The 17,479-nt window shown below is 40.9% G+C and overlaps 1 protein-coding gene across 1 annotated transcript in view; it reads left to right on the forward strand.

Annotated features, from left to right (window-relative positions):
- The window catches only part of fgd6 (FYVE, RhoGEF and PH domain containing 6), a 78,654-nt gene that overhangs the window by 14,290 nt on the left and 46,885 nt on the right, over positions 1-17,479 (forward strand). Inside the window, exons 3-8 of the mRNA XM_055652778.1 lie at positions 2,861-2,999; positions 8,221-8,285; positions 8,384-8,414; positions 10,388-10,539; positions 13,522-13,678; positions 13,877-13,964. Coding sequence (XP_055508753.1) covers positions 2,861-2,999; positions 8,221-8,285; positions 8,384-8,414; positions 10,388-10,539; positions 13,522-13,678; positions 13,877-13,964 — 632 coding nt within the window. The remainder of the gene's footprint in view (positions 1-2,860; positions 3,000-8,220; positions 8,286-8,383; positions 8,415-10,387; positions 10,540-13,521; positions 13,679-13,876; positions 13,965-17,479) is intronic.

A 17,479-nucleotide genomic window follows, 5' to 3' on the forward strand; every position in this document is an offset into this window, starting at 1 on the left:
TGGAATTACTTTTTGTCTTTTGACACTGAACAAGTTTACTTAGTTGATTTCTATTTTGGATGTCAATCTTTAAAATTGATACTAGAAAAAAATTTGGCCTTGTACACGGTCAACAAATTTCCTGGACATTTATTTCAAATGCTCATCTGCCCAAATTATTTATTGCATGGACAACCAATTAGACTGTAGTTTGATTAAGAAACTACATCTTGTTGAATTGTTGCTTGCATGCAAACACTTACTTATTTTTAAGATGCATTCTTTTGACCAGAGAAAAGTTAGAAGACTAAATCAGATCCCGAATGTTGTATGGCCATTTCAGTCATGATGCACACATGGCATATCAAGATTTCTGCCGAATCTGGCAATGACAATCCTGATCAAACAACCAACCTTCAAATTGCATTTTTCATTTTGGACACTGGACACATAAGTAGTCTTAGGTTTTCTGAATGTTTAACCTATGAGTAAGAGAGATTGTTAGGGACCTCAGCACAGCTTTCACATTATTGTTTAATTAACATTGGGGATAGAAACTCATAGGGACCTTGATTCTGAATCTTATCTAAAAGGCATTATTTCATAAGTATTATATTAATTTGGCCCTTTGGCCCTATGATGTATTCCTTCAGGATCAGTGTTATTTTGGGATGGAATTCTAGAAGTGGTGATGTGGATGTAGAAAGAGAAGTTTCCTTCAGTGATGCATTGTATCTGTTTGGATAGCTAAAACTGATATTAATAATTCCCATCTTGAAACTTTGTTTGCAGCATCAAGATTCAGTTGCTTCTTTATATTAAAATCTAACAACACATTGTTCCAACAACATTCATTTTAAGTATTGTAAGCTCACAAGATCTCTTGAAACTTAAAGCTGTAATTTGATGCCAAGTTTTAGTTTTATAAAAGATCTGAACGAGCATTATTGTTTCATTATTACCAGTTTTTTTATGTGAAGGCTTTCTCTTTAAGTGAGGTGATTAGAATGACAAAGACACACATAAGTACATATTTTTAGATATTCTTTGTTGACCTGCTTTGCTCTACGATAGTGACAGAGAGCCTCAACAATTGTATTTTCATGGTAGTTGAGTTAAATGGAACACAAAGATTCCTAATTTAGTAAATTGTAAACAGCAGTGTGAATTTCCTGTTTATTGCTAGCTGTATAGCTGATGAAATAATACCTTTGATATTTGCAACCAAGGATGCAAAGACTAAACATAGTCTGTGCTATTTGTGCTTTCTGCAAATTTGAGTGATAAATATTTTGTATGTAGTTTCTGGTTGGTTTTATGAAACGTGTACTTTTCCCAATATGCAAAGATGTAATATTTTTAGTACATTATCTTCATTGAAGTTCGCTATTGTTTCAAAATAACATGTTTCTTCAGATGAAAGGTAAAGACCGCTGCTGATAGTGGCACAATTGCACTGATATTGCACATGACCAATTCAAAGTGCTCAAGTGCTCTTGCAATTGAAACAGATGTGTTTTTATGCCTGTAGACAGCTTGTATAATGTGAAATATGCCGCTGTTCATTAAATAACCAGGAGGATGTCCAATGAGTCACCAAATCAGTTTTCCATTCTATTGAGATTTCCACTAACTGTGCTATTATATGCATTATGATTTCTGCGCTGATGGGCATTTAACAAGATCATCTTGTCCCAGCTTTAATCTGTGCATGTTTTATTGAGAAATAAAATATTAGGAAACAGTTAAATGGAAGGAAAACTTTATGCAGGTTTGCAAGGCTCCAGTGAGATGCACAAAACTTGATTTGTGTATCCACTAATCATTTTTATGGTGTTTGCTTGTGAATATAAGTTGTTTTTTTCCCCTGCATTTGTTGGTAAATTGATCAGAAGGAAGCAAATAATGAACTGCTAGAGAAACTCAGTTGGTCAGGCAGCATCTGAGGAGAGAAATTCAAAGTTTCCAGTTGAGATCCTTCATCTGGACTGAGTAGAGGGGAGATGGCTAGTATAAAGGTGAGGAGGAGGCTAGGCAAGAACTGACAAGTAATGGGTGGATACTGGTGGGAGGGGTGGGTGATGGATGGGGTTGGGTGCAGGTGAAAATAGCCACATCGTCTGGAATATTATTGATGGAGATAACAAGGAGCTGCAGGATATGGAATCTGAGGGGAAAGGTAGTTTGAGTATGGGGGAAAAAGGAAGATTGTTGGGCTGAGAGGAACACCAATGGAGTGTGTGTGGTTGATGAACAAATGGAGTGAGGAAGAAAGAAACTGGGAGACAGGTTTTTCATGGTATGTGTTGGAGGACCTGAGTAGATAATGTGAGAGAGGGACTGAGGGGGAGCAGCTTACTTGAAATTAACTTCTTTTAGCAGTCTTTCTCGTCCAAATATTATAAATGTGTTACACATTTATATTATGAACATCTGTTCACCAACAGTTGCGTTGAGATGGGACAAGTTCATTTCACTCCAGGTGCAAACAAATGCAAGTAACAGAGATTTAAAAAAAAAAGACCCCTTTATAGGAGTAGAGCCATTGTGCTCTACAGTATAGAATGTGCCCTTTAGTCCAACTCATCCATACTGACCAAGACCAAGATGACTTACTATACCCCTTTGACTGCATTTGACCTACATTCTTCTAAACCCTTCCTATGCTAAAAGAGGTTGGGAATGAGAAACAGCAAAACAGTCATTGTTATGATGCTAAATCTGTCTGAGTGTCCTTAATACTTTATTACTGATACTGATACTCCTCTGGATGGGGTGAAAATAGCTTTCCTTCCCCAGAAGTTAAAACTTGAATATGAAATTATACATTTTATTTGCAGATGAAGTATTAAGTACCTTGCTCTCATTAACTTATTTGTAGCCCAGGACAGGAACAGGACAACCTTTCTTCAGAAATGGACATCAACTCAGAGGAGGAAGAGATCATATTTAGTTCTGATGAAGAAGATAATAGTTCAGATGCAAGCAAAGGAGAACTGGATCAGCAAGACGAGAAGCAGGTAGCTTGTTGATTATTTTTATCTAAATGTAGCAAATCTGTTGTTATTGCTCAGGTGAATTTGAGAAGTGGTCACTTCAGTGGAATTTATTCAAAATGGGGGATACAATCAGGGACTATAATTTATGGTGCTGCATAAAATGAATTACAGTCAATTAAATGCTATTCTTGTATGTATTTAATCTTAATCTCTCAACAGTTAAACATATAAATTCAATTAGGGGAAAGGGAATTAAGATAATTCATTGGTATAACTAACAAGATGGATATAGAGGAGAGAATTGGAAATTGGAAAGAACTGCAGATGCTGGTTTAAATCAAAGGTAGACTCAATATGCTGGAGTAACTCAGCGGAACAGTCAGAATCTCTGGAGAGAAGGAATAGGTGACGATTTTTCCCTTGCAACTGCAGGAGATGCAACACCTGTCTCTTTACCTCCCCCCTCGACTCCGTCCAAGGACCCCAACAGCCTTTTCAGGTGAGGCAGAGGTTCACTTGCACCATCTCCAACTCTCATCTACTGTATCCGCTGTTCCAGATGTCAACTCCTGTATATCGGCGAGACCAAGTTCAAGCTCGGCGATAGTTTTGCTAAAAGCCTCCGCTCAGTCAGCCTTAACCTACCTGCTCTCCCGGTTGCTCAAGACTTTAACTCCCCCTCCCATTCCCAATCTCACCTTTCTGCCCTGGGTCTCTTCCATTGGCAGAGTGAAACCCAGTGCAAATTGGAGGAACAGCACCTCAAATTTTGCTAGGGTAGCTTACACCCCAGCAGTGTGAACATTGACTTCTCTAACTTCAAGTAGCCCCCTACTTTCCCTCTCTCTTCATCCCCTCCCCCTTCCCAGTTCTCCCTCCAGTCTTACTGTCTCCGAATACATTTTTCTCTGTACCGCCAACTCCCCTGACATCAGTCTGAAGAAGGGTCTTGCCCAAAACCTCACCCATTCCTTCTCTCCAGAGATGCTGCCTGTCCCGCTGACTTACTCCAGCATTTTGTGTCTACCTTGGAGCCAATGCAAGGAGAGAAGGAACTACCCAAGATTCAAAGCATACCACCTCATCTGTGAAACACGGTGGTGGGGTTGTGATGACCTGGGCATGTATGGCTGCTGAAGGTACTGGCTCACTTATCTTCATTGATGATACAACTGCTGATGGTAGTAGCATAATGAATTCTGAAGGGTATAGACACATCTGCTCAAGTTGAAACAAATGCCTCAAAACTCATTGGCCAGCAGTTCATTCTACAGCAAGACAATGATCCCAAACATACTGCTAAAGCAACAAAGGAGTTTTTCAAAGCTAAAAAAAATGAATTCTTGAGTGGCCAAGTCAATCACTCGATCGGAACACAATTGAGCATGCTTTTTATATGCTGAAGAGAAAACTGAATGGGACTAGCCCCCAAAATAAGCATAAGCTAAAGATGGCTGCAATACAGGCCTGGCAGAGCATCACCAGAGAAGACACCAGCAACTGGTGATGTTCATGAATTGCAGACTTCAAGCAGTCGTTGCATGCAAAGGATATGCAACAAAATACTAAACATGATTACTTTCATTTACATGACATTGCTGTGTCCCAAACATTATGGTGCCCTGAAATGGGGGGGGGGGGATGATAAATGTACAGATTTTAGGCCCCCTTTGGTCATGGCTGACCATGGGTGACTCCAGGGTACTATTCCCTATAGGGAGGACACCTGTGCGTTACTTTGCTTAACGAGGGGGGGGGACTAGTGCACAGACAGCCACCCCACAGTCCTTGACAGATCTGGGTCAGGATCCAGTGGCATGGAGTCCAAGACGACCGGAGACCCTTTTCTGTTGAAGCCTTCATCCGCCTTCCCAGTCGTTGTGACGCACCAATAAGGTCAACCATCGTCCTCCGCATGTTCCACCTTTGAGGTCTTGGTTGGATAGCTCTTTGTCAGTGACCTAACCCTCGTCCTTACGCCATGGGTGGCACTACCAGCAACATGGCTCCAGATAGCATCGCTTTCAGGATCTCAGGACCACATAAGCTTCTCCACCACGACAAGGTGACAATCCATGGAAAAGACTATGTTCAATTCAATTCAATTCAACTTTAATGTAATTGCACAAATACGAGTATGGGTACAACGAAATGCAGTTTAGCGTCAGTCCGTAGTATAGTGCAATATAGAAATAAAAATAAAAATACAGAATAATCAAACAATAATCGAACAATGTGGACGGAGAGACTGGAGAAGTCTATCGGCGGGACTCCGAGTTCAGCAATGTGATGGTATTATTGTAGAAGCTGTTCCTCATCCTACTGGTACGAGACCTGAGGCGACCGCCTCCCTGATGGGAGGAGGGCAAACAGTCCATGGTTGGGGTGGGAGGGATCTTTGATGATCTTCCCGGCCCGTCTCAGACGCCGTTTTCGGTGGAGGGCATCCATGGCAGGGAGCGGGGCACCGATGATGTACTGCGCGGTTTTCACCACCCGTTGTAGTGCCTTCCTGTCCGCTACGGTGCAACTGCTGTACCATACCGTGAAGCAGGTGGTCAGGATGCTTTCGATGGTACAGCGGTAAAAGTTGGTCAGGATCTTACAGGATGTACAAACACTGCTGTAATTTCTACATGGTGAAACCAAAATGTATAAAAAATGTCTTTATTAAAATCTGCACTTTAACCACATGTGATTTTTTTTTTCTATTACACATCTCAAATTGTGGAGTACAGAGGCAAATAAATAAATGATAGGTCTTTGTCCCAAACATTATGGAGAGCACTGTACATACATAGACAATAGGTACAGGAGTAGGCCATTCGGCCTTTCGAGCCAGCACCGCCATTCAATGTGATCATGGCTGATCATCCACAATCAGTACCCCGTTCCTGCCTTCTCCTCATACCCCTTGATTCCAGTAACCCTAAGAGTTCTATCTAACTCTCTTTTGAAGTCATCCACTGAATCAGCCTTCTGCCTTCTGAGGCAGCGAATTCCACAAATTCACAACTCTCTGTCAAATCTAGATCAAGAGGGCATAATTTCAGAATAATGTGTAGTTCATTTATTAAAGAAATGAAGAGGAATTGTTTCTTTAAGGATCCTGAATCATTGGAATCTTGGAAAGTGTAGTTGAGGTCAAGATCATATCTCTTTTCATTTAATTGAAAGGTAGAGCAGGCTCAAAGGATAATATGACCTCCAATTTATCATAGAACATAGAACAATACAACACAAGAACAGGCCCTTTGGCCGCCAATGTCTGTACCAAACATGATGGCAAGACTATCTCGTATTTGCCTGCAAAAAATAAATTTCCCTCAATTCCTTACATATCTCCCTATCCAAAAATCTCTTAAATGCCAAAATTAAATTGCCTCAACCACTACCCCCGGCAGCACATTCAACGCACACACCACCCACTATGCAAAAAAACCATTGCCTGCAAGTCTCCTTTGAACTTTTTTCCCCTCCATCTTAAAATTATGACCTCTAGATTTTGATTTTTTTCCCCCCCCATCCTTGGGAATAAAAGGTTCTGTGTCTGCCCCTCATAACTTTATATACTTCTGCTTGGTTTCCCCGCAACCTCTGCGGATCCAGAGAAAACAATCCAAATCTGTCCAACCTCTCCCTGTAGCTAATACCTTCCCAAACCAGGCATCATTCGGGTAAACCTCCTCTGCACCCTTTCTAAAGCCGCCACGACCTTCCTGTAATGGGGCACTCAGAACTGTATGCAAAAGCTCAAATGCGCCCTAACCAAAGACTTATTAAGCTGCATCGTGACTTCCTGACTATTGTACTCAATGCCCCAGCCTATGAAAGCAAGCAGACAATATGCCTTCTTTACCACTATCTATTATGTTGCCACTTTCGAGGAGTTATGGACTTGGACTCCAAGATTCCTCTGTACATCAAAGCTGTTGAGGGCCTCTTGCATTAGGGCTCCCAAAGTGCAGCCCTTCCACCACAACACACTTCTTTCCATCAGTAAGCCGGTTCAATACAGACACTTAAGGTAAAGGAACCCATAGGAGGGAGTGATCATAATATGATAGGATTCAACCTGCAGTTTTGAGAGGGAGAAGCTGAAATCTGAGCTCTATTACTGTTGAGTAAAGGTAACTATAGAGGCATGAGAATGGCCAAAGTTGATTGGCAGGGAACCTTAGCAAGAATGATGGTGGAGCAGCAATGGCAGGAGTTTCTGGGAATATTTCAGAAGATGCAGACTCTTTTCATCCCAAACAGGAGGAAACATACCAAGGAGAGAATGAAGCCACCATGGCTGACAAAAGATGTCAAGGACAGCATGAAAGCAAAAGTGAAGGCATATGACATGGCAAAGATCAGTGGGAAGCTTTTAAAAACCAACAGACGGCAACTAAAAAAAGGAATGGGAGATAAGATGAAAGATGAAGGTAGGCTAGCCAATAATATAAAAGAGGATGCCAATAATATAAAAAAGGATCTGTAAAAGATTTTTACAGATATATATAAAGAGTAAAAGAAATGTAAGAAGGGACAATGGACTGCTGGAAAATGATGTTGGCGAAGTAGTAATGGGGACCAAAGAAATGGCAGATGAACTGAGTGCATTTTCTTTGTTTAATTTGCAGGTTGAGCCAGCAGTAAGAAAGGCAAATGCAATGCTAAGATTCAATTCAAGGGGACTAGAATATTAAAGCAAGGATGTCATGCTGAGGCTTTATCAGGTGCTGGTGAGGCCACATTTGGAATATTGTGAGCAGTTATCGGCCCCCTATCTGAGAAAGGACACGCTGGTTTTGGAGAGGGTTTGGAGGAGGTTCACAAGAACGATCTTGGGGATAATTGAGTTCACACAAAACAAATGTCAATAGTTTCCGGGATGTCAAAGAGATCACGAATGGAGAAGGAAAATGGTGAAGGAAAATGGTACTGAGGTGAAAGGTCAGCCATGATTTCAATGAAGGGTGCTAAAGCTTGAAGGGCTAAATGGCATAATTGTCTTCGTAATTATTATATTCCGATGATCCAAATAATCAACAGTTCAATATCACTCAAGTGGATATTAATTATGGCCATATCTCAAATTTGTAAATAGGTCAATGATTTGGAGACTTTGTGAATGTATTGAACACCTATGGTGTTAAAGTCATTTAATTTATTTTGGTATACTACTGCCATGGTTTATGTTTTGCTGTGAACAATAATATTCCTTTTTGAAGGTTGCTATGTATTTCCTTTGCAGAATGACACAGGGGTGAAAACCAAGGTCTATCACATTGCCAGGGAAATCATGAGCTCGGAGAAAGTGTATGTACTTTGTTGTGATTTTTATATGAAAGTTTACAGCCAACTTTGAGTAATCACAAATCATATAAAAAGGTAATTCTATGGATTTATTTCAACAGGTTTGTGGATGTTTTGAAGCTTTTGCATATTGTAAGTAATTTATTTTCTGTTTTTATTGTTGTTTAAAATCAATAATTAAAACATTTGGTTACAAGTGATCCATCTAGAATGTGTCATACAAAATAGCAGCTGCATAAAACAACACAAAGTAGCTTCCTGAAAACAAACGTTGCCTATTTCCTTCGCTCCATAGATGCTGCCTGAGTTTCTCCAGCATTTTTGTCTACCTTCTGAAAACAACACTTTTGTATAGATAAGAGATAAGCATATGGATTTCAGCTGATGTTCTTCCTCTTTGAAATGGTTTGAATTTGTGTTGGGCAGCTGACACAATATGTAATTGCCCATGACCAACCATGAAAAGGTTTTAATATCCATTTCAAACATATGTGAGGATATTAGCTAGCCATCTGTTAATGCTTCGCATTTCTATGCAACTATGTCATTTAGTAGTCTCGCTCCTCTTAGTATGCCAAATTATTAGTCATGTAAACCTTAATCAGTTTTACATGTGGAAACTAGTGTTATACAGTACAAAGCAGCCGGGTCAAAATTTAACTGCCTTTTCGTATGGTATGTTGTACACTGCTTGAATCAGCAGTTTGGAGTTGTTTGGGTGCTGTCTTTGGTCAAAATATTTTGAATAGTTAGTCAATGAGGCAGCTTTGTTTTTAAGATATCTGGTTATAGTCGTAGAGGAATCATCATCTGTGTATCCTGTACTTTGGTTGCAGGGAGCATTTCTGTTGTTTTGAAGCCATACTTGGCATATGTCAAAGATAAATGCTGCTCAGCAGGTCAGGCAGCATCTCTGGAGAAAAGGAATAGGCGACGTTTCGGGTCGAGACATTTCTTCAGACTCGACACAAAATGCTGGAGTAACTCAGAGGATCAGGAAGCATCTCTGGAGAAAAAGAATAGGCTGTTAGTTTGAAATTTGTAATACTTATTTAAAACACAGGAACAAGTTATTTTGTAAACCGATCTAGATATGGAAAGGTTGACGGTTTGAGAGTTGTAAATTCAATTTGAAGCTAAAGATTAGCAGTGCCCCACTAATAACCACAGAAAAGTGCATCTTATTTACTATGAAATATTGTATGTAAGAGGAATTAAGTCTTATTAGACCTCTTCTACTGCATCCAGTGTTCCCGATGTGGCCACCTGTACATTAGCGAGACCAAGCATCGACTCGGCGACCATTTCGCTGAACACTTGCGCTCGGTCCGTCAAGACCTACTAGATCTTCTGGTTACTAACCATTTTAACCCCTTCCATTTCATTGACCTTTATGTCCTGGTCATCCTCCATTGCCGGAGTGAGACCACATGTAAACTGGAGGAACAATCCCTCATATTCAGCTTGGATAGCTTACAACCCAATGGTATGAACATGGAATTCTCCAATTTTAGGTAACCTCTCACTATCCTCCCCTCTTGCTACTTTCCTCTCTCTGGCCTCACAATCAGCAACTCTTCAAACCTGTCTCACACCTTCCATTCTTAAATCTGGCCTTTGTTACAAACATCTGCCTATCAAAAAAAACCTTCGACCATGTCGACCTATTATCTGCGATGCTTCGTTCTGACTCTCCCCTTTTCCAGCTTTTTTTTCCCCCACCACCATTCCACTCCCTCACAATCAGTCTGAAAAACGGCCTAAAACCACAACGTCACCTATCCATGTTTTCAAGAGATGCAATAGTGCAAATTAATGGAAGGTTATAAGAAAGATATAAAAACTGAAATTGTTGGAACCTTCAATAGATCAGGCAGCATCAGTGGAGGAAGTTCCAGAATCAATATTTTAAATCAATATCTTTTTATCAGTCCCACTTCTGTGCATACAGAAGACAGGTCAAAATAAAAAAAACATTTACATTTTAAGATTTACAATTTACTTCAAATGGGTCACTAGTTTATCGTCAACTAGACTAAATAATTAACAGTTTTAAATCTTGCAGACTTCATTGCATCTAATTATTCTATCCATTTGAAATCTAGGATTTCCGGGATTCAGTGATCCAAGCATCACGACAATATGGAAAACAAGTGATTGATGATAAGACTTTGAACCAGATCTTGTACTACCTGCCACAACTGTATGAGCTGAACCGGGGGCTGCTGCGAGAACTAGAAGAGAGAATGGCTCATTGGTATTGAATTGTTCATTATTCCATTTGTGCTACTAAAATCTATTCATTATGATCCTATCGTATGATAGGAATGAATTATGAGATAAGTTGGAGTAGCTGGGGCCTTTCAATCTTACAGTGTGATCACTGAGAGGTGATATTTGCAAAGATGTGACCACCGGATGGTGCCAGCAATGGCTGCCTCGCCAACTGTCTGTCTGTCTGTCCTTTCCTTCGTTGTGTTTTAATAGTATGTGTTAAATGTACTTTAGCTTGTTTTATGTGGGGGTGCGGGGTTGGGGGAAACATTTTCTAATCTCTTACCTCGATGGAGATGCGATTTTTTTTCCATATTGTTTCTCCATCCGCACTGTGGCCTAACATCGAGGAGTTGGCGGCCTTTGCTGGAGACCGACTTTGAGAGCACCACCGCGGGTTCCTACGGACTTGCCATCATGGAGCTCAAGGTCCCTTGGCCAGGGATCGACCTCGGAGCTCCAACCGTGGGTGCTTGTGGACTTTAACATCATGGCGCCTGCTGTTTCTGGTCAGAAACTGACATCGGGAACTCCAAGTCGCGGGAGGTTTGCCCCGACAGGAGAGCCTTGATCGCCCCGACGCGGGACCTTCAACCGCCGACTACGGGAGCTTTGATCGCCTCGACGGATGGTTCGACTGCCCCAACCGCGGGAGAATAAAGAGGAAGAAGATTGGACTTTTTTGCCTTCCATCACAGTGAGGAATGTGGGGAATCCGCTGCGGTGGATGTTTATGTTAACTTTTATGTAGTGTGTCTTGTTGCTTTTTTTTTTCCGTATGGCTGCATGGTAATTTGTATATCACTGTCACATCTACCTCAATTGGTACATGTGACAATAAAATACCTTTGAGACCTTTGAAACCTTTGAAAGGAAAATCTAGAACATTTCATTCTAACCAGTGGCTGATATATAGGTTCATAGCTGACCACAATCCATAGTAACAGTTGGCCCTCACAATTTATGACTTAGAGAGGAGAATGTGAGAGCTTGCACTGGTAATTTGAAGCAATATTTTCATGTTAACTTATTCATTGCCTTCAGAAACGCATGACTAGATATTCCTTTGAAATGTATGACTAGATATTTCTCCCGTGCTTATCTCCTAGATGCCAACACTGTTACATCCACATGAATTAAGACAAAGTAATTATTAGATAACAAGGTATTTTGGGGAAGTAGACGTGCTGAATGACTTAAGACAGTCCATCCTCTGACGTGAGTTGAGTTTGAGTTTAGTTTATTGTCACGGGTACCGAGGTACAGTGAAAAGCTTTTTATTGCATGCTAATCAGTCAGAGAAAAGACAACACATGATGCCATTCAAGCCATCCACAGTATACTCTGTGCCTGGGCAGCCTCTGGGCCACATCCAGCACTTAGAACTACAAAATATTCAGCACAGAAACGGCTCTCTGGCCCAACTCTTCCATGCCAACCAAGTTACAAGGAGAACTTATTTTTATTTCCCTTTCCCATCAGACAGAAGGTACAGAAAGCACTGATTCAAGAATAGCTTCTTTAAGAACCACCGGTTTCAAGAATAGCTGCTTCTCTATTGTTATAGAACATAGAACAACTCCTTCCAACATAGAACAGTACAGCACAGGAACAGATCCTGTGGCCCACACAAGGTCGATTGAAACTAAACTATGCCTGCATGTGATCCATATCCTTCCATTCCCTGAATATCCCTGTCGAAAAACCTCTTAAATGCTACCTATGTGCCTGCTTTTACTACCACCCCTGACAGCTCTTTCCAGCTATCCACCAATCTTTCTGTGTATAAAAAAAATGGACTCGCACATTTCCTTTAAATTTTCCCTGTCTGAACTTAAAGCTGTGCCCTGCCGACCTTGACATTTCCATCCTGGAAAATGATTCGGACTGTCTACACTATCCTTGCCTCTTATAATTTTACATACTTCCATCAGGTCTTCCCCCCGACATCTGATGCTCCAGAGGAAACAATCCTATTTGTCCAAACTCTCCTTAAAAGTAATACTTCCTAATCGAGGCAGCATTCTGGTAAACCGCTTTTGCACTCGCTCCAAAGTCTTCACATCCTGCCTACAATGAAGCAACCAGAAATACTCCAATGTGGCCAACTCAAATTTTCTAAAGCTGCAACATGACTTCCTGCTTCGTATGAATGGGTCGACTGGGCTTGTATTCACTGGAATTTAGAAGGATGGGAGGAGATCTTAACGAAACATATAAAATTCTTAAAGGATTGGACAGACTAGATGCAGGAAAAATGTTCCCGATGTTGGGGGAGTCCAGAACCAGGAGTCACAGTTTAAGAATAAGGGGTAGGCCATTTAGGACTGAAATTAGGAAACACATCTTCACCCAGAGTTGTGAATCTGGAATTCTCTGCCACAGAAGGCATTGGAGGCCAATTTACTGGATGTTTTCAAGAGAAAGTTAGATTTAGCTCTTGGGGATCAAGGAAACAAAGGATATGGAGAAAAGCAGGAATTTTAGATGATCAGCCATGATCATATTGAATGACGGTGCTGGCTCAAAGGGCCGAATGGCCTACTGCTGCACCTATTTTTCTATGTTCATACTGTTGAATAGATCTCCCTTTTGTTTGGGATGAATTTCCAATCTTCCAATCAACCTTGTTGCAGCCAATGTACTTTTTTGTTTTAAATCTGCACTTTCTCTGTAGCTGTAACATTTTATTTACTACCTGTTGTACTCATGTATGGTATGATTTTCCAGGATTGCCTGCAAAACAATGGTTTTTTTTCCATTGTATCTTGGTATGTGTGACAAGAATAAACAAATACTAATACCAAAAGTATGACCATGGTACATCGTGATGATGGGGGTTGAAGCTGTAGCTTCACTTTATATATCCTGTATACAAGTCACTCTCAATTAATTCTGACTTACTTTTATAAATAAATGGTTTTGTTGTTTACACTTAAAACTGAATAATTCTTTGTATCTGCAGGGATAAGTATCAGAGAATAGCTGATATCTTCATGGAGAAAGGACCATACCTAAAAATGTATTCAACCTACATCAAAGAGTTTGACAAGAATATTTGTTTGTTGGATGAACAGTGCAAGAAGAATTCCACCTTTGCTGCAGTAGTCAGAGAATTTGAGGTAATAAATATATTCTTAAGACCGACATTGCCTTTAACAATTTGCTGCCACGTGTCTGTTTGGGGCAAACACATCGCGTGTAAAGACATGGTATTTCTCCAAAGTGCCTAATACAGAATATGCGGATGGCTTCACAGCTATCATTAACAGGTTTATGAATCTTCTCGTGTATAAAATTTCAGCTTTGTATTCTTTCAGATGAGCTCTCGCTGTGCAAACCTGGCACTCAAACATTACTTGTTAAAACCTGTCCAAAGAATTCCACAGTACAAGCTGCTTCTGACAGGTAATGTTAACTCATTATTCCTGAAATGTCTACAAAAGTGATGTAACAATTGAGTTTTTGTTTTGTTTTTTCATGAATGACTACTTTGTAAAAGCACACATTAAGCATTATAGGGTTTTGGAAATATACAGCATGAAATCATTTGATGGCAGTTACAGTTTTTTGCGCTATAATTTTAACGACATTTCCTGGATGTAATGTAATTTAATCTTGGCATAAGACTGCATGGAACATTTCTCATGGTGTATTTTGCTAATCCATAGTTCTTTGTGCACCAAGATAGACTGATGTATGTTCAGGCATTTTATTTGTTGCATATGAAAGCGTTTAATGTGTAGCCTAAATAATTACATAATAATTTTTTAAGTCGGAGCTTTCCATAATGCAATGTTTACAAAGAATGATGAATAATCGAAATTTGAAACTTAAATTGGTCTCTAAATTAATTAAATAGCCAGAACTTCGAGGTGTGATTTGAGAATTAAGGGACAGAAGTTTAGGGGAAACATGAGGGGGAACTTCTTTACTCAGAGAGTGGTAGCTGTGTGGAATGAGCTTCCAGTGGAAGCGGTGGAGGCAGGTTCGATTTTATAATTTAAAAATAAATTGGATAAGTATATGGATGCAAAAGGAATGGAGGGTTATGGTCTGAGTGCAGGTAGATGGGACTAGGTGAGAATAAGTGTTCGGCACGGACTAGAAAGGCCGAGATGGCCTGTTTCCATGCTGTAATTGTTATATGGTGGTGTCGCATTATCTATGTTATATCAAGCATCCTGCAGTGGGACCATTTACCAACATTCATTTTCATTTTGGTATGAAGTGGTTATGTTTATTCTGCTTTACTGTAATATTTCTCACATCATAATTGATTTTGTATTATACCTCTTCATTTCACTAACCACTCACGGAGCATTAGCAAGAGTTGAAAGCAAATTAAGTCCTTCAGTCATTTTCATTTTTATTTTCCTTCATCATGAAAAGAGCCAGATTTCATTGGCACCTTTCCAGATGCCACGAACACATTGAAGTGCTATCATGCTAGGATCTCCACAGTTTAGAAGCATCCTATATATTTAGTAGAGTCTGACGGCATATCTTAACTCTCTAAAAATTGGTTCGGTGAAGTTAATATGGTATTATTAATATCATGCTCTGGATTAGTTGGTATAAAAATATCTTGTGATCCAACATGCATCCTCATACATTCAACAGCACCAATTAAAATTTGATTTCTAATATCCGGTAGGGCTTCAATCAGTTCTTTATTCCTAATCAAAATTTCCTAAGAGCCAATATAATTGCTTGGATTGAAAATAACTTGGTGAATACTTACAGCCATGATCAGTGCATCACGTCACATTTTAGAATCAGGCAAGGTCCTGACATTCTGCCAACACCTTTCTACAGATATTATCAAAGCAAGAATAGCAGAGTGAGCATGATATCAGCTGCTGATTTGGCAGTTCCTTGGCCATAAACATCATCTCTCTCCTGTCCAACTGTTTGATAAAGAATCGGGCTCTTCACTGCCACTGTGTCATATTTACTTTGACCTGAGCTCCAGATTTATTCATAATCATCGATATACCCAACTCTTTCTCAGTTTTGATCCTTTTCCTGCTGAAACTTTCATTCCTGTCATTGTTAGCCCTGAGATTGACTATTCTAATACATTCCTGAACATCTGCCCTCATTCTAGTGGCTGCAATGAAATATTCAACTCTCAGTAAACCCAAACCAGGTGTCATTCACCCAGAGGAAATAAGAGCTGCAGATGCAGGTTTACAAAAACAAAGAGAACATGGATGGCTGATGTTTTGGGTCGGGACCCTTCTTCAGATTGATTGTAGAGGGGATATGGAGAAAGTTGGGGGAGATGAGGGTAAAGCATGGTGGGTAACAGATGAATGAACATAGGTGAAGGAAGGTTTTGATTGGTAGATGTGTTGGGCAAAGGCCTGATATGAAAAAACAGGTGTGAGATAAAAGGATTGAAGACTTACAATGTGTGAACCCCACGGAAGGAATGCAGGGGGATGGTGATGGGAGAAATAGGTGCAAATCCAGGTGGTGCACACGGGACAGAGGGGGGAGGGAGGAAAGGGGAGTGTGGGGGAGAAGTGGGAGGGGGGCAGGGATTTGTAGAGGTTACCTTAAGTTGTAGAATTCAATGTTCATACCATTGGACTGTAAGCCACCCAGGTGCATGTGACACAGTCTGGCAATGAAAGAGGCCTAGAACAGAAAGATTAGTGGAGGAATAGGAAGGGGTTAAAATGTTTAGCAGTGGGCCTTGGTGGAGAGAGTGCTAGTATTCGGTGGATTGTCACCGAATGTATATTCAGTGTCGGCGATGTGCAGGATGCCACATAGGGAACACCGGATGCAGGAGATGCACATGAACCTCTGTCTCAGCTGGAAGACCTACTGGGGCCCCTGGATGAAGTCGAGGGAGGAGGTATAGGGACAGGTGTTATATCTCCTGTGGCTTGCAGGGTAAAGTACCTAGGGAGGGGGTGGTTTGGGTGGGAATAGATGTGAAGTAAGGAGTTGCGGTCTCTAGAAGGCAGAAAGGGGTAGAGATGGGTGGGTGTGACTAGTGATGAGATCAGTTGAAGATGACAGAGGATGATGTGTTGAATGAAGAGGATGGTGGGGTTAAAGATGAGGACTAGGGATCTCTATCTTTGTTCTGTCTAGGGGAGGGGGGGAGGAGGAGCGAGAGCAGAACTAAGGGGACACGGAGGACATGAGTGAAAGATCCATCTATACTGCAGGGGGGGGAAACCATGTTTACTAAAGAAAGAGGACGTCTCGGGCGTCCTAGAAGAGAAAGCCCCATTTTGGCAGCTGATGGAGAGGCGATGGAGAATTTGAGAATAAGTGATAGAGTCTTTGCAAGTGACAGGGTGGTTGGAAGTATAGACCAGATAACAGTGGGAGTCGTAAGTTTGGAGTAGACGCCAGTCAATATTCTCCGCTGTGATGGAGACAGAGAGATCAAGAAAGGCGAGAGAGGTGTCAGATATAGCCGCAGTGAATGTGAGGGAAGGGTAGACATTAATGAAATCAGCAAATTCTGCACGGTTGCAAGAGGCAGCCCTGATGAAGTGCAGACATAATTGGGGGATGGTGCCAGCGTACGTTTGGAACAAGGACTGTTCTGTGTAATCAACAAAAAGGGAAGTGTAGCTGGGGCTCGGGCAAGTGCCCATGGCTGCATCTTTAACTTGGAGAAAGTGAGAGGTGTCAAAAGAGAAGTTGTTGAAGTTGAGGACATGTTCCACTAGACAGAGGAGAGTGTTAGTAGAGGAAAATTGATTGGGTCTCTATTCCATGCCCTGGACCCCGAGACCATCCTGGTGGTGGATAGAGGTATAAAGGGACTGGACGTCTATGGTTAAGATGAGACAATGGAGGCCTAGAAATTGAAAGTTATTGAATGGTTGCAGGGCGTGTGAGATGTCTCTGGTGTCGGTGGTAAGGGACTGTTCAAGAGGGGATAGGATGGA

The sequence above is a fragment of the Leucoraja erinacea genome, chromosome 22 (assembly GCF_028641065.1).
Source record: "Leucoraja erinacea ecotype New England chromosome 22, Leri_hhj_1, whole genome shotgun sequence".
In the NCBI taxonomy this organism is placed as follows: Eukaryota; Metazoa; Chordata; class Chondrichthyes; order Rajiformes; family Rajidae; genus Leucoraja; species Leucoraja erinaceus.